We start from the raw sequence: 19,508 nt of genomic DNA, 5'->3' as shown, positions 1-19,508 counted from the left end.
ACATCCATAGCTTCCATTATATGCACACTTTTCTGGAAGGCAGAGGTATTTCCCCTCTTTGCGGCCTTCTGGGATTAGCATATTTCTTATGTCATCCAACTATGGAATTTGGATTGTATCAAGTTTCAAGGTTAGAGGACAAGAAGTTAACTACTCCACATTCGGATGAGAAGAAGCATCAACCCCAAATGGCTAAATTCAATCTTGGAAGAATCTCAAGTGGCCAAATTCAAGGTATAGTAGCTCTACTATCGATAGCCAATCAATCGTTCTAATTAATGATCAAAAGAGCAATCCCACACTAAGTGATATCGCACTTCTCCGCACATCGGGGAGTGTCGGCCATAACAACATCGGGAGTGTCGGTCATGCTCATATGATAAATGTGACAACTTTCGTCTAAGATGGCTCAATATTAGATTTAAGGTCTTCAAGTACCACCTAAAACTCCCCAAGCAGCAAACCTGTACATCAACTCAGTTGGTCTTTTCTTTTTCATACTTAAAATGACAGCCTTTCTTCGTGTGGAAGGCACAAAGATTGTCTCAGAGGATGGCAAACCAGTTGTACTTCGTGGAGCTGCCAGTGGAGGTCACCTCAACATGGAAAATTTCATCACGGGTTATCCTGGGCACGAAACTCAGCATAAGGAAGCCATGCTGAAGGTCATGGGCCAGGAGAAGTATGACTTTTTCTGGGACCGATTCTATGACTATTTCTGGACCGACAAGGACTCGGAGTTTTTTGCTGCCTGTAATCTCAACTGTCTCCGCATTCCTTTTAACCATCGCCACTTTCTCGATGACAAGGATCTGACGAAAATCAATCCCAATGGGTTCAAGCTTCTTGACCGCATCGTGGAAAGCTGTGCCCGCTTCGGCATCTATACCGTTTTGGATCTCCACACTGTGCCCGGTGGACAGAACCAGGATTGGCATTCCGATAACCCAACCCATATCGCTCAGTTCTGGGACTATGGGCACTTCCAAGATACCATCATCAATCTCTGGAAACACATCGCAGCGCACTACAAAGAAAATTCTTGGGTGGCTGGATACAACCCTCTGAATGAGCCTGCGGACCCGAAACATACCCGACTCATCGACTTCTACACTCGGATTGAAAAGGAAATCCGATCTGTTGATGACAAGCACATTCTTTTCCTTGATGGAAACACATATGCCGCTGATTTCAACTACTTCCCTCAGAAGCCTTTCCCAAACTCGGTATATTCGATTCATGATTATTCGAAGTTTGGTTTCCCCATGTGTGAAGAGAAATACACCAGCACAGACGCACAAAAAGCCAGGCTCCATGCCTCGTACGAACGCAAGATTTCACACATGAAACAGGTCGGAGTGCCCGTATGGAACGGCGAATGGGGCCCAGTTTATTCGTCTACCATGCGCAACGACACCGATATTGAGGCGACCAATGCATCTCGCTACCTTGTGTTACGTGACCAGTTAGAAATATACAAAAAGGGAGACCCCTCGGGGGATAATGCTCCAATCTCATGGTCCATCTGGCTCTACAAGGACATTGGCTATCAGGGATTGACTTTTATCTCCCCAAACTCTAAGTGGTATCGTCACCTGCAGCCCTGGCTTACCAAGAAGAAATCCCTCGGGCTGGATCGATGGGGGCGCAACGCCGATCCTGAAATTGAAAAGATATATACAGCAGTGAAGGACCATTTCGACACAGCAATCCTCCCAAAACACAAAAAGGTACTATACCCGCCTACATGGGGAACGAGTGATTGGGTCGACCGTGTTCTTCGTGATGTTCTGCTGTCTGAGTACCTTGCATTGGAATTTGCAGAGTATTTTCGCGATTTATCTTTCGAGGAATTGGATGAGCTTGCAGGTTCATTCAAGTTTGAGAATGTGAAGCATCGAGATGAGCTGATCCACCATCTCAAAAATTGGATATAAAGTAGACTTTTGTTGTGGATAGCTGATGGTCAGCCACCCACCTAGTTGGTCTTTGTCTCAGATCTCTGACTCAGATAGCAGTTTCTTTCTCCAATCAACTTCATCACTCTGTTCATGATCATCTTCAGTATACTTCCTGCTTCTGCATTCTCCCACGAACAGTACTGAAATGGGCTGTTAGAATCCAATAATGTAGTAATGCGGGGTGCCCAAACTTATAATGCACCTCTTTACTGATCGCCTGATAATTCTCCGATAGCACCCATTGGGTGAGAGTCATCGCCCAGGTGGTATTATCCCAAGCTTCATTGTTTATCAACTGCATATGCTCCAAATGATGAATAACTAGACCAAATCGCTAGTTCTTCTTTGTGGCAAATCGACTCCTAAATCACCACGAGAACTAGACGTTTCTGGAATGCTGGAAAGAATTGAAGTCATAAATTCTCGCCATGTCAAAAGCTGAGGCATGTCATCTTCCCAAAATTCCAGCAATCCAGTGGTGTCCGCTACGCTTTCCCGCCAGCCCGATGGCATCGGTAGCCCTGTGAGGGCAGCGGCTAGGAGTACAATCGCACCTCGTGTGCAAGACATTATCAAAAAGAATGTACCATGGTGTCGATATCGGAATCCTGGATAGTTGACCTTGATCCGCTGGATCTGTATATCAAGACACTTGGCTGCAAAATTGCTGACAACTACTCGGAGTGACTCTTGGGCTACAGGCGAGGAAGGTTGAAATTGGCCGATACCACCAATTTGGCCCTCCCCAGGAACAGCCAGAGAAGCATCAGGAGGAATTTCTCCTTGTCTAACAGAGGCCAAGTTTGGTTGCGACAAGGGCGACTGGGATGAGTAGGTTGATGGGGTGGAGGCGGAGCAATTCAGTAGAGTTTCAAGAAAAGGCCAGTAGATCGTTTCGCAGTAATCGATGTAATGTCCCCGAAGAACAAAGCGACATATATCGTCGCTTTCGGGAGGCGATTCTAGCGATAACTCTGCAGGTAATCCCGCTGCCCATTGGCAACCCTGTTGTTCATACTCAACAACCAGGGTAGCAAGTGAGGTCAGAAAAGTGGCACTGTCTCCCTTAGAGTGTTGCAGGGATAAAATCTCATCGCACATGCTGCTCAGAAGTCGCCGCAGAGAAATCTCGGCGAGGTAGAATAACCATGATGCGCGCTCCCGTCCTTCATCGTTCGAGTTATTTGAAACAATAAAAGGTGGGGTTGGAAAGAGTGGTGGGTAAATATGGGAATTATCTCCAGTTGCAGGAAAATCCGGTAAACATAAGCACCTGCGCAGTTCTCGCTCCGATTTCCAGGCAGTCCAGTATACAGCTTGTTCTTGTGAATCTTTCTCCGTCACTTGTTTTTGACCCTCTGTGTCATTGTTTAATTGCGTCTCTTCAGCACTATACATATCCCGCAAGAAGTCGAACTGTTGGCAGGTAGCTAGGGCCTGGACAAAGAATCTCCAGGCCATGAAAGGGCGGAACACGCACATCATATAGAAACCCGAAAGAAGCAGACATTGCGGGGCAATCAAATGATCGCCCTCATTGTCAGCAAACAGGGCTCCCATGCGACGTTGAGCCTCTTGAAACAGGGTTTCTGCTTCGACATAAACAGCTTTACCAGGCCCCGTATCGAGCTCCCGAATATTTGGGGTCTCACCAAATGGTGTTGCGAGGTGTCCTAGAGCACACACAAGAAATGCCAGGCAGGATTGTGCTGATCCATCTATATTTCCGACAGATTTCGATAAAATAAGGTGACGCGTGGGGGCCTCCTTTAGGATTGGATTTTTGCATTGCACCAACTTGAAGAAGCGGTCCAATAGCTCATCAACGCCACCACATGAATTTACCATGCCATCTAGAATTCCCCCACCGGGGGCTCTCTCAATAGGGGAGCTATGTGATTTGTGCTGTCGCTTTTCGGTCCACCACCTCTCATGCAAGCCATTATTAACCAGAAGGCTGCCGCCCAGTCGGTCGTTCAGAAAAACAGGGAGGCGCAACAGCAACGCTGGCGACGTAGGTAGAACGTTGAGAGGCGAGGTATTGGCTCCATATCCCGAAGGAGTCAAAGTACGCTGGCTGGAATGGGAAGAAACAAATTCGTTGCTTTTCGTGTTGTCCAGCGATGATCTGGCCCGGCCAGAACCCGATGGGTGCTGTGCCGAGGGGCCTGTGGAGGGACTTGCAACATGCCCTTCGTACTGTAACAAGGAATATGGCTGTTGCTGTTGCTGTTGTGTCGATTGTGCTGATTGTTGACGAACTAGCTTTTCGAGGACATCTAGGCGCTCGATGATCTTTAGGCTGGCCGGGTCAAAGCTAGACAGATCCTCTGTTGACTGGGTGCAGATGGCGCCAACACTTAGGCAATACGAGCAGCTCGGCTTTCGATTATCGCACTTCGTCTTCCTCGCACGGCACACTTGGCATGCTACATTCGCCCGCTTCCGCGGATAGAAAGTGCCTCCTCGGGCTGCTGGTCGTTTCCGTTTGCTCGACGATCCCTGGTCTTCCATGATCTCCCTCCTGGCACCCAACCGGATAGACCCCTCGAACAGGCTGATATGATTGCCTGGTTTCAGCTTGGGTCAGGTTCCCTGGTGAGAATCATTCAAGTGCGCGATTAAAGGTGTGGGGGAGAAGAGGCGCGGGCCGGGGCTGTTGTCGGGGAGTGTCGGACTTTATGGGCTGGGGTTGCGGAACAGGAACCGCCAGGGCAACAAGGTTAGGCGTAGTATGGGATCATGTGCCTCGACCACGCCACCAAAACCATAAAACAGCCATTCTCAACAAGAATAATAGTTACTATCGCTAGTGACTAGTACTACTAAGTTGTCCTAGTATCTGGGGAAGGTTCCACTTCGATCTACCCCGGGGCCGAGAGGTCCGAGTCTGTTTGACATGCACCAGTATCTTCTTCCAGGTGAAACCCCACAGCACCCCGGACTGAGGAATTTTGGGAGACATGCCATATTATCGGCTAACCTTACCCCCAGCACGGCAAGCAAGATGTCAATGGATACTATTCAGCCTAATTGCCCCAGGAAAGAGGTCAGAGGCCTAACTTCAAAACCTTGGCGTCTCCGATCACAGGCTGCTCTTCTGGATCATCTGGAGTATAAATCCAAGTCTATGGTGTGGTATGGTGACAGACTAGATACCAATTCACGACTACGGGATTCTCGCTATAAGTACAGGCATACTATCTTACTTACGACTTTTCATCCCCAATCTATTTGAATTCCTTAATGTTCTGATTGTTTTTCACTGGCCTTTAACTCCAACTATGTCCAACCCTGCCAGATCTCTCGAGGAGGTAAACAGCGATAAATTGGAGGATGCCACGGCTACAGCAATCGAAGATGTGACTTCCTATACAGATAGGGCAAGGAATCAGGGAGGAGAGCATGAACTAAACCTACGGAAGATCCTTCGTCATCATCCAGCCTTGGTGTGGTGGTCCTTCTACTGGGCTATGACCGGCGTGGCCTGGTGAATTTGACCCTCCTTGTCATTCTTGAAGATTATCCAATTAACCTAGATCCAGGGGCTTCGACGCCCAGATAAACGGAGCCGTCATTTCCGTGCCTTCGTTTCGCCTTGCTTTCGGGTATGCTGGTCCTTTGATTCCTATTTCCCAGGGTTCTCTATATTAACCGGCGAGCATGAAAAACTACTTCCCACCCTGCACGAACTTATCAGAACTGTTTGGATACTAACACGGGTCGATAGATATGAGAGCCATGGTGAAGTGATCCTGCCAGCTCGGTGGCAGACAGCCTTCAACACCGTTGGTAGCGTGGGCCAGTTCTTCAGCTGCTTCATTTGCTCGATACTGAGCGATCGTCTGGGGCGCAAGGGAGCTCTCCTTGTGGGCCTCGTCATATTGACCGGAGGTATCCTAGGTGAAATGTTTGTTAGTGTACCTGGGGGGTTTGTGGCCGTGAAACTCATTCTTGGCTTCGGTCTGGGTTTCCTTCTTACTTTAGGCCCGCTCGCAACATCAGAAATCTCACCGGTAGTCCTGCGTGGTGTTACCACGGCCGGTGTGAACTTGGGTATCGCTATTGGACAGCTCATATCCAGCGGTGTCATCAAAGCATTTGGTTTACGTACCGATGATTGGGCATTCCGCGGCCCCTTTGCTGTACAGCTCTTTTTTGTGGTGTTTTTGCTCGCTGGTCTGCCTTTTGCCCCAGAGTCCCCATGGTATCTCGTGCGCAAGGGCCGAAGACAAGACGCAACCCGATCAATGCAACGGCTTTACGGACCTGAGGTTGATGTGGAGGTCATGCTAGACGCTATTGAGCATACGATTACCGAGGAACGTGAAACGTCACCAGAGAATGAGGTGTCGTGGAAACAATGCTTCCGTGGCACCGACCTTCTCCGCACAATGATCAGTATGGGCGTTTTTGTGTGTCAACACTTTGCCGGCATCATCTTCGTTCTTGGCTATTCGACCTACTTTTTTGAACTAGCCGGCCTCCCAAACTCACAGAGCTTCGATTTGGGCGTTGGTGTAACCGCTTGCGGCGTCCTTGGGAATATAATGAGCTGGTTCATCGTCAATTCAGTCGGCCGACGCAAGATTTTCCTCACTGGCCTTGTGTCCCTATTTGTAATCCTTATACTTATCGGTATTATGGATGTTGTGCCAACCTCTGCAGCAAAATGGGTCCAGTCTGCAGTTACCGTCATCTACAACTTCATATATTTCGCCACTCTTGGGTCTATGGCTTTCACTATCCTCGGTGAGACGAGTAGTGCTGCGCTGCGCGCTCGAACAACTGGCCTTGCTACTGCCACTCAGGCTATCATGGGTATCATCATGAATTTCGCTTGTCCATATATGGTCAACCCCGACGAGGGCAATCTAAAAGGCAAGGTGGGATTTGTTTTTGGGGGTCTTTGTGTCTTTGCGGCCGTTTGGAGCTTCTTTTACGTTCCTGAGCTCAAGGGTCGATCTGTTGACGAGATCGATCGATTATTCGCTCTTCGTATTAAGCCACGCCGAATGGGATCTTATAGGCTCACATGATTTCAGTATCTGGATTTTCTCACCGCGAGTGAACATTGATTACTGTCTGTGTTCCCTTTTTTCTCGGGTTTAAGTGATAGTTAGTGAACAGCCATTTCATACTACCGGTCTCTGAATCAATGACATCTGGAAGAAGGAAGAAAGTTCACAATCCAACCAACGAGCTGACTAGTTCTTCGATTATAAATAGCCATCTATGGCCCATGGGCCCTTGCCTGCTTTCAAGTCCAGCGAAAATCCCAGCTGCTAGGAGACTTGAGAAAGCGATGGCTAGAACCAGCCCTGGATATAAAACAGCATATCGAAGTGCTACCTCCGCTTTTGTAAACCAGCATGAAAGCGGTTAAAACACCCCTGGTAAATGTAAATATGGCACTAGACATATTCCAAGGAGAAAGCAGAAAGCATTTAAGCCTGGAATCCTTTTTGACGGCAGATGTTGCAACGGAAAGACATGACCAAAGACTAGTTAGTAGTACATTATAACTACTATTTAGTGTTGGTAGGTCCAAAGCACCAGAGATTTCCCACCCACAATTAACCCTACTTCGAGAATTGATCTCCGAAAATCGGGGTTTTACTTGCTACAAAAAAAAGTCTACGATTGGATAAAAGCAGAGTAGAGTACATGAATTTCCATTCTCATCGACAGTTACTACACAAGATATTTTGAAGTGTGAGAAATGAATTCATGGGTATCTGCAGGAAAAGTGGTACATAAGGGCCGTTTGTGGAGTTCGTAAGAGAAAAATTATTTTCTTTTTTTGTTAGAATGGGATCCCAAGGGCCACCGGGCTTCTTTTCCCACCCATCTAAAGCTAAAAAAGAATTTGGCCGTCAATAAGTCATCCGGAGCCTTAACACCCTTGAAATTCGCCCATTAGAACTTTTGTTCCAGGAATACGCTTGGTAGACGCGATCCCGTCAATCAACAATCCAAGTTTTTACACGAATGGAAAAACTTAGACCTTGATGGCGGACTCGATAGCCTTGCGCTTCTTGTCCTGGCGGGCGTTGGCCTTGGCGCCCATGATACCACCACCCCAGTGGCGGCGGGACTCCTCGTACTTGTCGGTGTAGCCCTCCTTGATGGCGGACAGGAGCTTGGAGAACTCAGCCTTGTCCTCAGCGCGGGTCTCGGTGAGAGCGAGAACAGCGGAGGTCTTCTTGTGGACGACCGTACCGAGACGGGCCTTGCCCTTGACAATGGCGTAGGGGACACCCATCTTGCGGCAGAGAGCGGGCAGGAAAACAACCAGCTCAATGGGGTCAACATCGTGGGCGATGAGGACGAGGGAAGCCTTCTTGTTCTCGACCAGGCCGACGACGTGGTTGAGACCGTACTTGACGTGGTAGGGCTTCTTGGAGACATCCTCCTTCTTCTTGCCCTCGGAGACGGCGGTAGCCTCCTGGACGAGACGCTCCTTCTTCTCGGCCTTGGTCTCAGGGCGGTACTTGGAGAGGAGCTTGAAGGTCTGGGCAGCGGTGTTGCGGTCCAGGGTGTTCTGGAACTGGGCCAGGGAAGGGGGGACCTTCAGGCGCATGTTCAGAATCTTCTTCTGGCGCTGCAGACGGACATACTCGGGCCACTTGACGAAGCGGGACAGGTTGCGCTTGGGCTGGATGTCCTGGCCGATGCCGAAGTTGCGGGAACGCTTCTCGATGAGAGGGTTCTGAGGGGCGGCGAACCGGTTAGCAAAATCATCTTCGTTTTCTCGGATTGCCTCCATTGGGAAAGAAAGAAACGAACCTTAGCGGCCTTCTTGGACGAGCCAGCCTTGCCCTGGGGGTAGGGCATGGCGGCGGTCTTCTTTCCGGACTTGGGAGGCTATCATTGAGAAAAGAAGATCAGCGAATGTCCACGACGGGCTGCATCTTCTTTGAACTCTAAGGAGAGCGACGAGTTAAGCCGTGTTACGGGCTCATCTCGTGCTTCCAGCCAAAATCATCGTCAAAGCCACACATCTCTTTCGAGGCTGTGGGCAATAGACGGAATTGCTTCGATCTTTCAATCGGAAGTCAAGGCGAATTGTTCTACGGCATCGCTGCAGCTGGCGAGCCTTTTCGAAAAGGCAATCAAATGCTTACCACCATTGTTGTCGACTGGGATTGCTGGTTGACGGTTGACGGGATGAAGAAGAGAATAAAATGCTGGCGGTTAGCCTTAATGAATTTCTCGTGGGTCGCGCTAGCGTGAGCATGTGACCAGGGTTAGGGCAAGCGCGTTAGGGCATATCCGTTCTAGCACGTGAATACACGTGACCTCTACTGTGGGTTGCGCCGGCCAATCATCCGGCCCGGCCGAGATCTGTACTACGATTGCTACCGTAATTAAGGCATATGTAGAATTCATATATCTTAACAATAACAACTTTCATTTATTTCAATTTTCGTGTGGTAATAATACTCAGTCAATATAACAATGTACACTCTTTCCGGAGCGGTTTAATTAATTCTTTCAAGTTATTAACTATGATACCTGAAATTTGAACTTCGATTGCAGTGCATTTTCGCCATATACTTACACTACAACTGATCTACAGTTAGATATATCGGCAACAAATATCAGCAGCAAACTTTAAATTAAATAGAGCAGCAACCTTGGAAGGAAGATATCATTGGATACTGCGCAAACATTGTAACCCAACTGAAAAGTACTAGTATACATTCGTCCATGAAGACCGGCGACATGAGCAAAGTATACTAGTACTTGAAATCTATGTAAAACCAACGCTAAGAAACCCTATGCAATCGATCATTCATCCTTCTTAAATACAGACAGAATCATCGCCAAGCACCCAGTCCCGGCAGCGCTCCACGCCCAAGACTCGTACTCGCCGCCTGAACAGCCCTCCTCTTGCCCGTAGTACCCTCTTGACTACGTACACCAGCAATGATCTTCTCGGTATTAGTCTCGACAACGACGCCGCCGACAATCATCTCGCTCAACACCGCGTGCATGGTCTCATAGCCGAAGATCAGGTCTAACTCGCAGACATTCTCGAACATGCGGTCCAGTGATTCGACGAAGACTTGGATTAGATCGATTAGGGCGAGCGGGGACTCTGTTGAGGTGGAGATCATGATGAATGAGAGCGTGGCATAGGTGCGGTAGGTGATTTGGGTGGGGGCATCGGAGGGCCCGGCCGAGGAGGAGTTGGATGAGCCTTGTCGGGAGAGGAGCGGGGGGAGGGGGAGGAAGTTGCAGGCGCTTGCGGGTCTTTGCGCGACGAGGTGGTATATTTGGGCGATTAGTGATTGCTGGGTTTGTGTGTCCTGAGGGTGGAGTGCTGGTTAGCTGTTGGGGGTCTAGGTCGTCATCGGAGCTGCGCAACTCACCAACTGAGTGTAGAACTTGGTCAGGCGTGGCTGGCCATTGTTGTTGAAGACGAGTACTGCATTAATCATCTTGTAGAATGTGCCTTGGCTAAATAGGCAGCGCAGCAGAGGTGAGTGGACCGAACGTGGTTGGGGTTGAAGTTGAAGTCCAAGCTGGAAGCGCGGCGGGCTACATTGAGGAGTCCCAGTCCCGCGGACCAGCGCTATCGATAAGCAGTGGCTGGCCCGTGCCCGGATTTTCTGGAGAATCCAAACTGCATTTACACCTGGCCGCGTCGCTCAATCACATCCGATCCTCAAAGATGAGGAAATCCATATTCAGGGCCTCCAGGGCTGTAAATCGACTCTATTCAACAATAAGACATGCTGAACCCGCTCAAACGTCACCGAAACCTCCCTCCAACCCAAACAAACGCAACCTTGAAGACCTCACGCCGTCCGACCTTTGCTACTACTGGGACACCAAAGCACCCAATACCGACCAGCTAGCTTTCGCAGACAAAATATTCATTCCATCGCGCCACTCGCCTATAAAACTATGGTCTGCCAGCAAGTTTCGCACAACGCCTCTCTCTTCGATCGAGCCGGAAGTCGCATTCCTGGGTCGGTCGAATGTCGGGAAAAGCTCTTTGTTAAATGCGATCATGGGCCAAGAAATTTGTTGGACGTCATCGAAACCAGGCCGGACGAGAGAAATGAATGCGTTCGGAATTGGAGGAACGAAAGGCGGCGAGTCGAAAGTTGTCCTGCTCGATATGCCGGGATACGGCAAAGCCAGTCGAGCTGAATGGGGCATGGAAATCATGAAATACCTCCAGGGCCGAAAACAGTTCGTTTTGTCCCTTTACCCATGAACACCTAGAACCTGGCTCCCGATTAATATCGACTAATAAAACCTCCAGGCTCCGTCGCGCCTTCATCCTCATCGATAGCGAACACGGCATCAAACAAAAGGATGCCGATATCCTCGGCTTGTTCCGCCGCTACGCCATCCCCCACCAAATCATTCTCTCGAAAATAGATAAAGTCATCACGAGGACGAAGAAACAGGCCAAGACCGGCGTTTCGGATGTCGGTATCCAGCGACTCCAGTGCATGTTAAAGGACATGAAACCCGTTATTCAGCCCGATCCATATACCTCAGGAGGCCCGGGTGCATTGGGTGAGATTTTGACTTGTAGTGCGGACGTTTCTGTCGGTCCTGGTCAGGCACTAGGCGTTGACGCTATACGCTGGTCTATTTTATCTGCGGCTGGTATTGATGGCAGTTTAGAAGGTGGACGTCTGGCTCGGTTGTGAGGTGTTGAGGTGTGGGCTTGGAAACCTAGATACATGGACCTGTATACATACATATTACCAATTTAATGAACATAATGCGCTGGCCCGCAAGAAGTCATCTTCTGTCTCATTGATCTTGTTTGAAAATACCAGTATGTTTAAATGCGTGGGTAGCGATCGATCCCCAATGCTTTTAGGAACAAAGGGCCAGCGGTTCCAGACCACCCTGGGAATCTTTGAAGTCCAGCCCGAAGGCTCTGGGAAACTCGACGAGGCAAATGACTACTGCAAAGCCAAGTCTACGAGCGTAAGGTGGAAATTTAATTAGAATGCAATGTATCTATTACCACTTAAGAAAGACAGGACAAAGAAGATGCGAATATCAACGCAGGCCCGCCTCAAAACACCAGAAGTCAGGGTTACCGAAGACAACTTCAGATAGAAGGAAAGGGAGTGAGATAATTGCAATACAATGACAAAGAAAATGAATCACGGTGGTGATATGCATAAGGAGGGTTTTTGACATGACCGAGTAATGAAAATAAGAAACCCCCAAGAATCAGAAAACGTCTAACGCCTATCCTCCATCGTAATGCTGGATGATCGAAGAATGCCGACCGCGCTATGCAAAGGGTTTGAGAAGGGGAGACAAGTGCCATAAGGATGGGTATCGTGAATGAGTAAGAGTGTCAAGAAGTCCAAGAGCCGGGGAATATGATAATATGGGAATATGGGAATGTGATGATAGGGGAATATGAGAGGGAATAGATGATGGGGAGGGGGAGGGGGAGAAGAAGGGGAGAGGAAGAGAACCAAAGGAACGCGACATTCCGGTCGTGGGATGACACCGATTTGAATCAATCCGATTCGGAGTCGGAGTCGATGCTGGTGGGAGCAATTTCTCGTCCGCGGCGGTTCACTGCTACCCGCTTGCCGAGTTTGTCCTCGGGCACGCCATCTCGAGAAGCACCGAAGTCAAGAACCTATGAGTATGTTAGAACAAGTTGAGGCTATATCAAATGAGTTGGTAACTTACCTCGATGTAGGTCAGGCTATCTCGTTGAACAGCAGCAACACATCGTCGGTCGTTGAATTTGACTTGCCAAACACCGCTTAGATCGGTTAGGAGATCTCGAACGCAAGCACCAGTGCCGACATCCCACATCTTCAAAGTGCGATCTGATCCAGAGATGACCTTTTGTCCGTCATGCTGGAAACATGTGATCGCCCCAGTGTGCGCGCTTAGCATGCTCTTGCAGTGGCCGTGTTCGGGGTCCCAAATCCGGAGTGTGGAGTCGGCGGCGGCCGAGACGAGGTGGTCATTTTGTAAAGCAAGAAGACCGACGAGAGAGGTGTGGCCTTCAAGATTGTAGAGCAGAGAGCCATCATCCAGGGACCACACCTTGACCATGTGGTCCATCGCACCACTGATGCAGCGGTTTCGCTTTGGATCTAGCACCACGCTGTAAACCTTCATTGAGTGGCCTTGCAATGTATACAAAACTTGTCCAGTGGAAATCTTCCACACTCTGACGGTACAATCGTAACTTCCGCTGACCAAAGTATCACCATGGGCTGCGATTGCTCGAACGGAGTGGGTGTGACCAGAGAGCACGCGGAGGAAGTAAGGGCAATCGGTGTCGTCCAGAACCGGCCCACTCGGGTAGTAGGACGGATCACCTTGTTTGGGAAGCTTCCACACTCGCAAGTTCGAATCACGAGATCCAGTAATGATCAATGGGGTTTTGGGCATGATTTCAGGCTCGCCGTTCGCATCTTTACCTATCTCGGTGGGGAGGACAATCTGAAGGCAACGCACGGTCGAGGTGTGGCCATGGAAAACCTGAGTGCATCGAGCATGCTCGATGTCCCAAACTCGCACAGAACGATCTGTGGACCCGGAGACCAAGGTATTGCCGTGATACTCGAGTGCCCAAACACCACCTTCATGGCCCTCGAGAGTGGCCTTCAGAGCTCCAGTCTTGGTATCGTACACATTAATGTTCGTATCATCGCTGCCTGTGAGAATCTTGTCCGTATCAAACTGCAAGCAAGTAACAACGTGACGATCGTGGGCACGGAAGGCAATGTGTTGAGGCTTGACAGCCGGTTTCATCCAACCTCTGCGGATAGCATGGTGCCGACGGTATAGGGCTTTGTAGAGATACAAGCCTCGGAGCGCCGGAAGACCAACTTCGGGGTACGGGATGGCAGCCGCGGCAGCGTTTGCTGCAGCATAAGGAGCCTCGGAGGAAGCAATCTCTCTCTTCCAGTCTGGCTCGGAATGATCCGTTCCACTGGAAGAAATTTTTCGCTTCGACAACTTCCGACTCGACGCGCGGGTATTGGCTTTCCGCTTGGGTCGTCTGTTTAGCGCCAGAGATGACAGAGGCGCTCTATCAACAGCAGTCGACGAAGAAGCGACCGGGGACATCTCCTGCTCCCCCTTGGAGGAGGTCGGGAGACTGAGGTCTCTTTCAAAATCATCCGGACTGCTGCACTGCCATCCCCATCCTTCACGAATAGCTCGCTCTAGCTCGCCTTCCGAAAGAACAAAGCCATCTTGGTCTAGAAGTTCCTTCCAAGTCTTTTCATCGGAATTGATGATATGGCGCCATCTCTTGGAGACCTGGGCGGCACGACACATTGTCTGTACATCAAAGTACTTTACAATGTTCAGGCTGAGCTCCAGGGGAAGGAGAGCGAGGAAGTCGCATTTGAGGGTTGGATTCACCACATCGGCCACGAAGTGGAGCGTGGGCTTAGGGCAACGTCGAAGAAATTGATACATCATATATGTTTTCAGCTCTTCGGGCACGGTGTCAAAGAATTCCAACACCTTGGGCATATCCATGAGAGATGACGGAGACCGAGACGAGAACATCGAAGGGTCGTTAGAATAAGAATCGTTTCCAGAAAGACGCATCGCTTTCGTCTGGCGGGGGATATTGTGATCTAGGCTCGAATCCGTATCTTCAGAATCGAAGGATGATTCTCCATGCAGAGCGTTCATAGCGGTAACCGGTGACAGACTTGGACTGGGCAAGCACATATCTTGAGCCATCGCACTATCGATCGCCGATAGCTGTGATGGGGGTTCCGATCTCCGCTGAGAGGTGTCCCCAGAAGAGCCACCGAAAGAGTGCTGTTCAAAGGGAGACGGCTCGGGTACATGATTCCCACTAGTATCGGCCTGAGTTGACGGTACTGAAGTTAGACTGGGGCGTTGCAAAGTACTCGAGGGCCCAGCATCGGCGGAGAGGGGAGACTTCAACAGCGTTTCTTTCCTAGGGATGGTCACGCTATGCATCCTTTGTCTCGGGGCCGGGCCTTCCTCGAGACTTCCAGGGTTGTGTTCAGCATCCGGGGTGGCCAGACCAGCCGGTGAAAGATGAGTCGCGGCACTATGACGAGTGCGCCGTGCCACAGGTTCGGAAAGATTTCGAGGTGCGCGGGTACGAGGCAAAATCGCCGGGCGGGGATCGGGAATAGAGACGGGAGAGACGGGTCGATTTTGGGAGTTAGGCTGACGAAGCCGAGTCACGGATCTTGGAGGAGCGAGGCGTCGCGGTACACCATTGTCTTCGGAGCTGAAGGAGTTGATTGAGCGGATCAGGCCGTTGGAGGTTTGTAGGGCCTCATTCTTTTCTCTCAACTAGAATGATTGTGAGTACAAAGCGGGGAGTGAGGGATAGGAGGAAAGGGAAAAGAGAGATGTCTATAGAGAAGGGGAAAGACGTACTTCGGTAGCAGTCGCGTTGGTATCTTCTGGCTCGTTGAATACAATGGACTGATCGCCGATCTTGAACCTGAGGTTTCTCAAAGCGGCCGGGGTAGGTGAGGCGGCGAGGGGGTATTGCCGGGTATCCAGATCCTTGGTGGCGCGTGGCGGTCGGAAAATGAGAGGAGGAAATGCAGTGGTGGTTGTGGTGGTGGTGGTCACGACGGTGGTGCGGGTGGTTGGGGCGAAAGAGAACTGGCCGAGGGCGCTGTTTGATGGGGCCTGGCCGATATCATCTTTCTCGTGTTCGTCCATATCGCGAGGCCGAGGGGAAATCAAACGAGACTCAGGACGGCGGGCGGCATGGGGAGAGGTGAGAGTAGAGGTAGATGAAGCAGTTGAGTCCAAAGACAGGTTGAGATCGGAGTCGAAGGGGCGGAGAGGACGGGGGGCGTCCGAGGACGAAGACATCACTGAGCTTCTTTTCAAGTGGGGGGAGTGGATTGGAACCTTGGAAATGGCCACCACAAGAATGGGAATGGGTACGAGAGTACTACTCGTAGTGGTGTTAGCACAGCGGCCCGTCAGCACGGTACACGTTCGCCTGCGAAACCATTTACAAAAAAAAAAGAAGATGGAAACGACCGAACGGATCAGAGCATGGCGAGGGGGGGGGAGTTGAGAATGGGAGAAAACAAATGCAAGATCAAAGACCAACAAAGACTCAAGACGCAAGGAAGAAAGGGAAGGAGAAGAAACAAAAAGAGAAACAGAGTGGCGGCTGACAAGGGTGATTGGTGTAGGTGGAGTGCCGTACAGTATTACTAGTACAAGTACAGTACTAGCAGTCACATACTGGGCGAAAGCGGAGAACAATTATCCGTGAGGACATACAGCATACTGTATACTGTATACTGTATACTGTATACTGTATGCCTCTGTAGCAGAGTACTATCGAGATTGATGGTATACTACTAGTATATTGACTATATTCCTATTATATTGTATTGTATGTATTCTATAGATCTCTGTATCTCCAACTAGCTTAGCCCTTGGTAGCCCACTGGCACTGGGCACCTTCACCATGTAGCCTACATCCACTGTTCCGTCCAAGGTTTGTGCTCGTAGCCAGAGTCTGAGTCTGAGTCTGAGTCTGAGCCTGAGCCTGTTTCAAGGTTCCTGGTTCACTGCGTAAATATGTCAGTGGCACACTACACACTACACAGACTTGGATGTGCCAGGTGCCAGTGCAGCCACCACTTCAGCAGAAACCGGTTTGCCGCAAATGTGGAGAGGAGATCAATTCAAGTTCTGGGCCCAACTCGCCACCCGTCACGTGGTGTCAACATTGCCATCGAGAGTAGTGGCAGTATAGTGTATACTATCTAGTATACTATGTAGTAGTAGATGAAAGTTCAAGTTCAGTTCTGATATCCATGGATGAGTGCCTACTACCACACCACCACCACCACCACCATATATATCATGTACACATCTGGGCAGTACACCTTGGGCATGCCAGGGACAATGACTCCGTATTGCATCCTGCATAAGTGCATCCAGGGATGCCAGGTAGTAACCAACATGACTCGATGTTTATCCAAATCTCCGCTTCAAGGGATGGCTCCTGGCTCCGCTGTACCTTGTACGTCACCTGCAGGTACCCCCAGCCCGCAGCCCGCAGCGCCTCGTGCTGGTCCCCCACTGCTCTGCAGCAGCCCTGAAGGGCTGCTCAGTGGACCCAATAGATTAGTAGTATACATAGTAGATCTAATAGTCCAGGGCTCACTGTGAATAACATATTCCCTAATTACTAGTAGTTACTACTACTACTAGGTGACAACTGGAACTGCCTCAGATGATTGCATTGGTCAACTGCCAGTGCTGACGGGCACTCTGGCCACATCAACTGGTGTCCCTCCCCCACACCTTCCTCTTTCCTTACATAGTACTACTAGTATCTCTCCCACTCCACCCCCCGACCGATCACTCACAACCCTGCAGGAAATTATTATTCGGTTCAATTCAATGAATGCTCCTCGGAAACTGGAAATTCCATCCAGACCCCGGACGGAGGTGATGCTCAACGCTCTCCAACAGGAAGTACGCGTCAGCTCGGGAACAAAAAACCGAAGACCAGTTATACCTATATTGACATGACATAGGTTCAAAGCCTGGAATTAATGAAAATTGTTCTGCACGTCACGGTCCATACCCCGTTCCCGATTCAACAACGGACACAGCTAACACGCAGACTAGCTTGCTGGGATCTTCTTCAAGCGGTCGGTCTTTTCCTGCTAACCCCCCGAGTCAAGTGAAAATGCCAATGAGCGCTGCTATACAGTGGTCTCCTGCCGCTAGTCACGTTTGGTGAACGAAGTCTTTCCATTCCGAGAGCCCCCAACCGAGAGGGCTCCCATGTTCGCACCTATGATGAGTTCATCAGTGGTGAAAATAGTCAGGTCGACGGCCCTACCTTCCAAGCCAAGATCATGGAGAGAGGAATCGATTCTCAAACGGACCGTGTACTCGATATTCTTGTAGGATCTTCCTCTCACCGTGGAAGTGGTTATACTGACAACCTGACTACTGGACAGGAAGGAAGTGTCTTCGAGGTCCTCGTTCGACGTCGCCTCCAGGCCGTGAAATTCACCGTCGTCAAAAAAACAGAACTACCGATCGAAATCTTTGAGGCTTATACCATTTCGTTCGCGTACCACAGCGAGCACAGCAAGCAAAATAGCGAAAATCACGACGTGGCGAACACGAATCCCGGCTCCAATACCGGGAAAGAAAAGGAAAGCAATGCCCTCACAAACGCTGGCTCTGCCGTGGATATGGTAAAAGGGATCCAGCAAATGGATCGCTTACTAATTCCCCTCACGTCAACCTTCACCAAGCTACCGAACGCTCGAGCCTTGGGGGTTTTCTTATTGTATACCGACGATTGTCCTGAAGGATATCAGGCGCCCGATTTCGTCGACGCGGGCGATCTTGTGTTTAAATTCGCGAACGAGGAGGATCAGGCGGTACGGAAACTGAGCTGTGGAGGAATCAGTACAGGTCATCATTCGTATGTGCATATGCCCCCGCCTCTCTGTTCATACTGATAGATGTTACATAGTGCGCACCTCAAAGTGACCTATCTCAACCCTGTTTCGACTTCGTGTCGTACCAGTCAAGCTCACCTGTCCCCCAGGTCGGTACGCGTGACGCGTGAGGAGGCCGAAGCGATTTTTATTCCCTCGTTCCAGTTGCACGTCGAACGTGATGAATGATACTATACCTCATGATGCCAGTTGGTCAACTGCGAAGGAATCTTCGCCATTAGCTCGGCGAGAAGAGATTCAGAAATGCATAGCTCCTGTCTCGATGATAGTATGCAAAGCACTATTCCACGGAATGTTAACTTCTTCTCAAAGATGAAGACGTGTGTCGACTAATTATCAGTTCAGATTGGACAGAAAGGGGTACCAGAGGTCTCAATGAGAGAATGGCCAAGTGTGATAAGAGCGCCTCGGGGATAGGACGAGATGCTCGGATTTCATAGCAATAGGGAGCGCTCAGTAGGCGGCCCAGGGGAGTTGGTAGAAACACAGTTTTTCTAGTCAACCGCCTCCAGTTGGCTTGACCCTACAGTAGTTCCGCATTCTTCAGGGTTTACTCAGACGCCGAGAAGGGAATGATGGCGAGAGTTATAGTTATGCTTTATTGACTCCACTTTGTACCTGCAGTTCCCGGAAGACGGAGTACATCAAGCACGTTTCTCCAAAATTAGTGTTCAATAATTCTTTGCTCGCCGGACGAGCCGATACGCTTATACGTGCAGAATTTGCTCACATGGTACCCGCACGCTTGAGATGATGTACAGAGTTCGTTTGATCTTCGAGAAAATGCCTAGATAAAGTAGTTGATGATTTGCACCAGTGGAACCCGAAATCCCTAAAAACTGGGACAGGTGAAGCGGCCAAAGCTTATGCACATGCCTTTGAAGGCCCTTGAGGAATTTTTTAAAGATTTTCGAAGATTTTCGCATGATCTGCGCCCAATCCACTGTAAAGTCTGGAGTCTGGAGTCAAGGTAAAGTAAACTATATGGTCAGAACCATGGGCGCGGCCTCAGTCTATTGTTGCGCCACGAGCACCGACCAGCTGGGTGAACTATTGACTA

The 19,508-nt window shown here is 49.8% G+C and overlaps 9 protein-coding genes across 9 annotated transcripts; 5 read left to right on the top strand and 4 right to left on the bottom strand.

Annotated features, from left to right (window-relative positions):
• Positions 1–506: 506 nt before the first annotated feature.
• Positions 507–1,937, top strand: N7509_006719 (glycoside hydrolase family 5 protein; the record flags this gene model as incomplete). Its single annotated transcript, XM_056631356.1, has 1 exon — positions 507–1,937. One exon carries the CDS (start codon positions 507–509, stop codon positions 1,935–1,937), a length of 1,431 nt encoding a protein of 476 aa, XP_056486907.1.
• Positions 1,938–2,282: 345 nt separating this feature from the next.
• Positions 2,283–4,475, bottom strand: N7509_006718 (Zn(II)2Cys6 transcription factor; the record flags this gene model as incomplete). The annotated part of the gene is made up of 1 exon (XM_056631355.1): positions 2,283–4,475. The coding sequence occupies one exon, from the start codon at positions 4,473–4,475 to the stop codon at positions 2,283–2,285; it is 2,193 nt and encodes a 730-aa protein (XP_056486906.1).
• Positions 4,476–5,245: 770 nt separating this feature from the next.
• On the top strand, positions 5,246–7,000 carry N7509_006717 (uncharacterized protein; the record flags this gene model as incomplete). Its single annotated transcript, XM_056631354.1, has 3 exons — positions 5,246–5,451; positions 5,507–5,569; positions 5,692–7,000. The coding sequence occupies 3 exons, from the start codon at positions 5,246–5,248 to the stop codon at positions 6,998–7,000; spliced, it is 1,578 nt and encodes a 525-aa protein (XP_056486905.1).
• Positions 7,001–7,962: 962 nt separating this feature from the next.
• On the bottom strand, positions 7,963–9,094 carry N7509_006716 (60S ribosomal protein eL8; the record flags this gene model as incomplete). Its single annotated transcript, XM_056631353.1, has 3 exons — positions 7,963–8,673; positions 8,751–8,828; positions 9,092–9,094. 3 exons carry the CDS (start codon positions 9,092–9,094, stop codon positions 7,963–7,965), a joined length of 792 nt encoding a protein of 263 aa, XP_056486904.1.
• Positions 9,095–9,784: 690 nt separating this feature from the next.
• Positions 9,785–10,408, bottom strand: N7509_006715 (putative AP-3 adaptor complex subunit sigma; the record flags this gene model as incomplete). Its single annotated transcript, XM_056631352.1, has 2 exons — positions 9,785–10,276; positions 10,340–10,408. 2 exons carry the CDS (start codon positions 10,406–10,408, stop codon positions 9,785–9,787), a joined length of 561 nt encoding a protein of 186 aa, XP_056486903.1.
• Positions 10,409–10,641: 233 nt separating this feature from the next.
• N7509_006714 (translation initiation/elongation factor MRX8) lies at positions 10,642–11,638 on the top strand (the record flags this gene model as incomplete). Its single annotated transcript, XM_056631351.1, has 2 exons — positions 10,642–11,168; positions 11,242–11,638. The coding sequence occupies 2 exons, from the start codon at positions 10,642–10,644 to the stop codon at positions 11,636–11,638; spliced, it is 924 nt and encodes a 307-aa protein (XP_056486902.1).
• A 166-nt stretch (positions 11,639–11,804) lies between these two features.
• On the top strand, positions 11,805–12,079 carry N7509_006713 (uncharacterized protein; the record flags this gene model as incomplete). Its single annotated transcript, XM_056631350.1, has 2 exons — positions 11,805–11,924; positions 11,981–12,079. The coding sequence occupies 2 exons, from the start codon at positions 11,805–11,807 to the stop codon at positions 12,077–12,079; spliced, it is 219 nt and encodes a 72-aa protein (XP_056486901.1).
• A 395-nt stretch (positions 12,080–12,474) lies between these two features.
• On the bottom strand, positions 12,475–15,809 carry N7509_006712 (F-box/WD repeat-containing protein; the record flags this gene model as incomplete). The annotated part of the gene is made up of 3 exons (XM_056631349.1): positions 12,475–12,600; positions 12,654–15,272; positions 15,360–15,809. The coding sequence occupies 3 exons, from the start codon at positions 15,807–15,809 to the stop codon at positions 12,475–12,477; spliced, it is 3,195 nt and encodes a 1,064-aa protein (XP_056486900.1).
• A 1,557-nt stretch (positions 15,810–17,366) lies between these two features.
• N7509_006711 (uncharacterized protein) lies at positions 17,367–18,616 on the top strand (the record flags this gene model as incomplete). Its single annotated transcript, XM_056631348.1, has 5 exons — positions 17,367–17,441; positions 17,598–17,620; positions 17,683–17,878; positions 17,936–18,411; positions 18,463–18,616. 5 exons carry the CDS (start codon positions 17,367–17,369, stop codon positions 18,614–18,616), a joined length of 924 nt encoding a protein of 307 aa, XP_056486899.1.
• Positions 18,617–19,508: the final 892 nt, after the last annotated feature.

Source organism: Penicillium cosmopolitanum (assembly GCF_028827165.1).
Source record: "Penicillium cosmopolitanum strain IBT 29677 chromosome Unknown utg000008l:1.0-4398992.0:1.0-4402845.0, whole genome shotgun sequence".
NCBI lineage: Eukaryota > Fungi > Ascomycota > Eurotiomycetes > Eurotiales > Aspergillaceae > Penicillium > Penicillium cosmopolitanum.
This window is presented reverse-complemented; position numbering and strand designations above follow the sequence as displayed.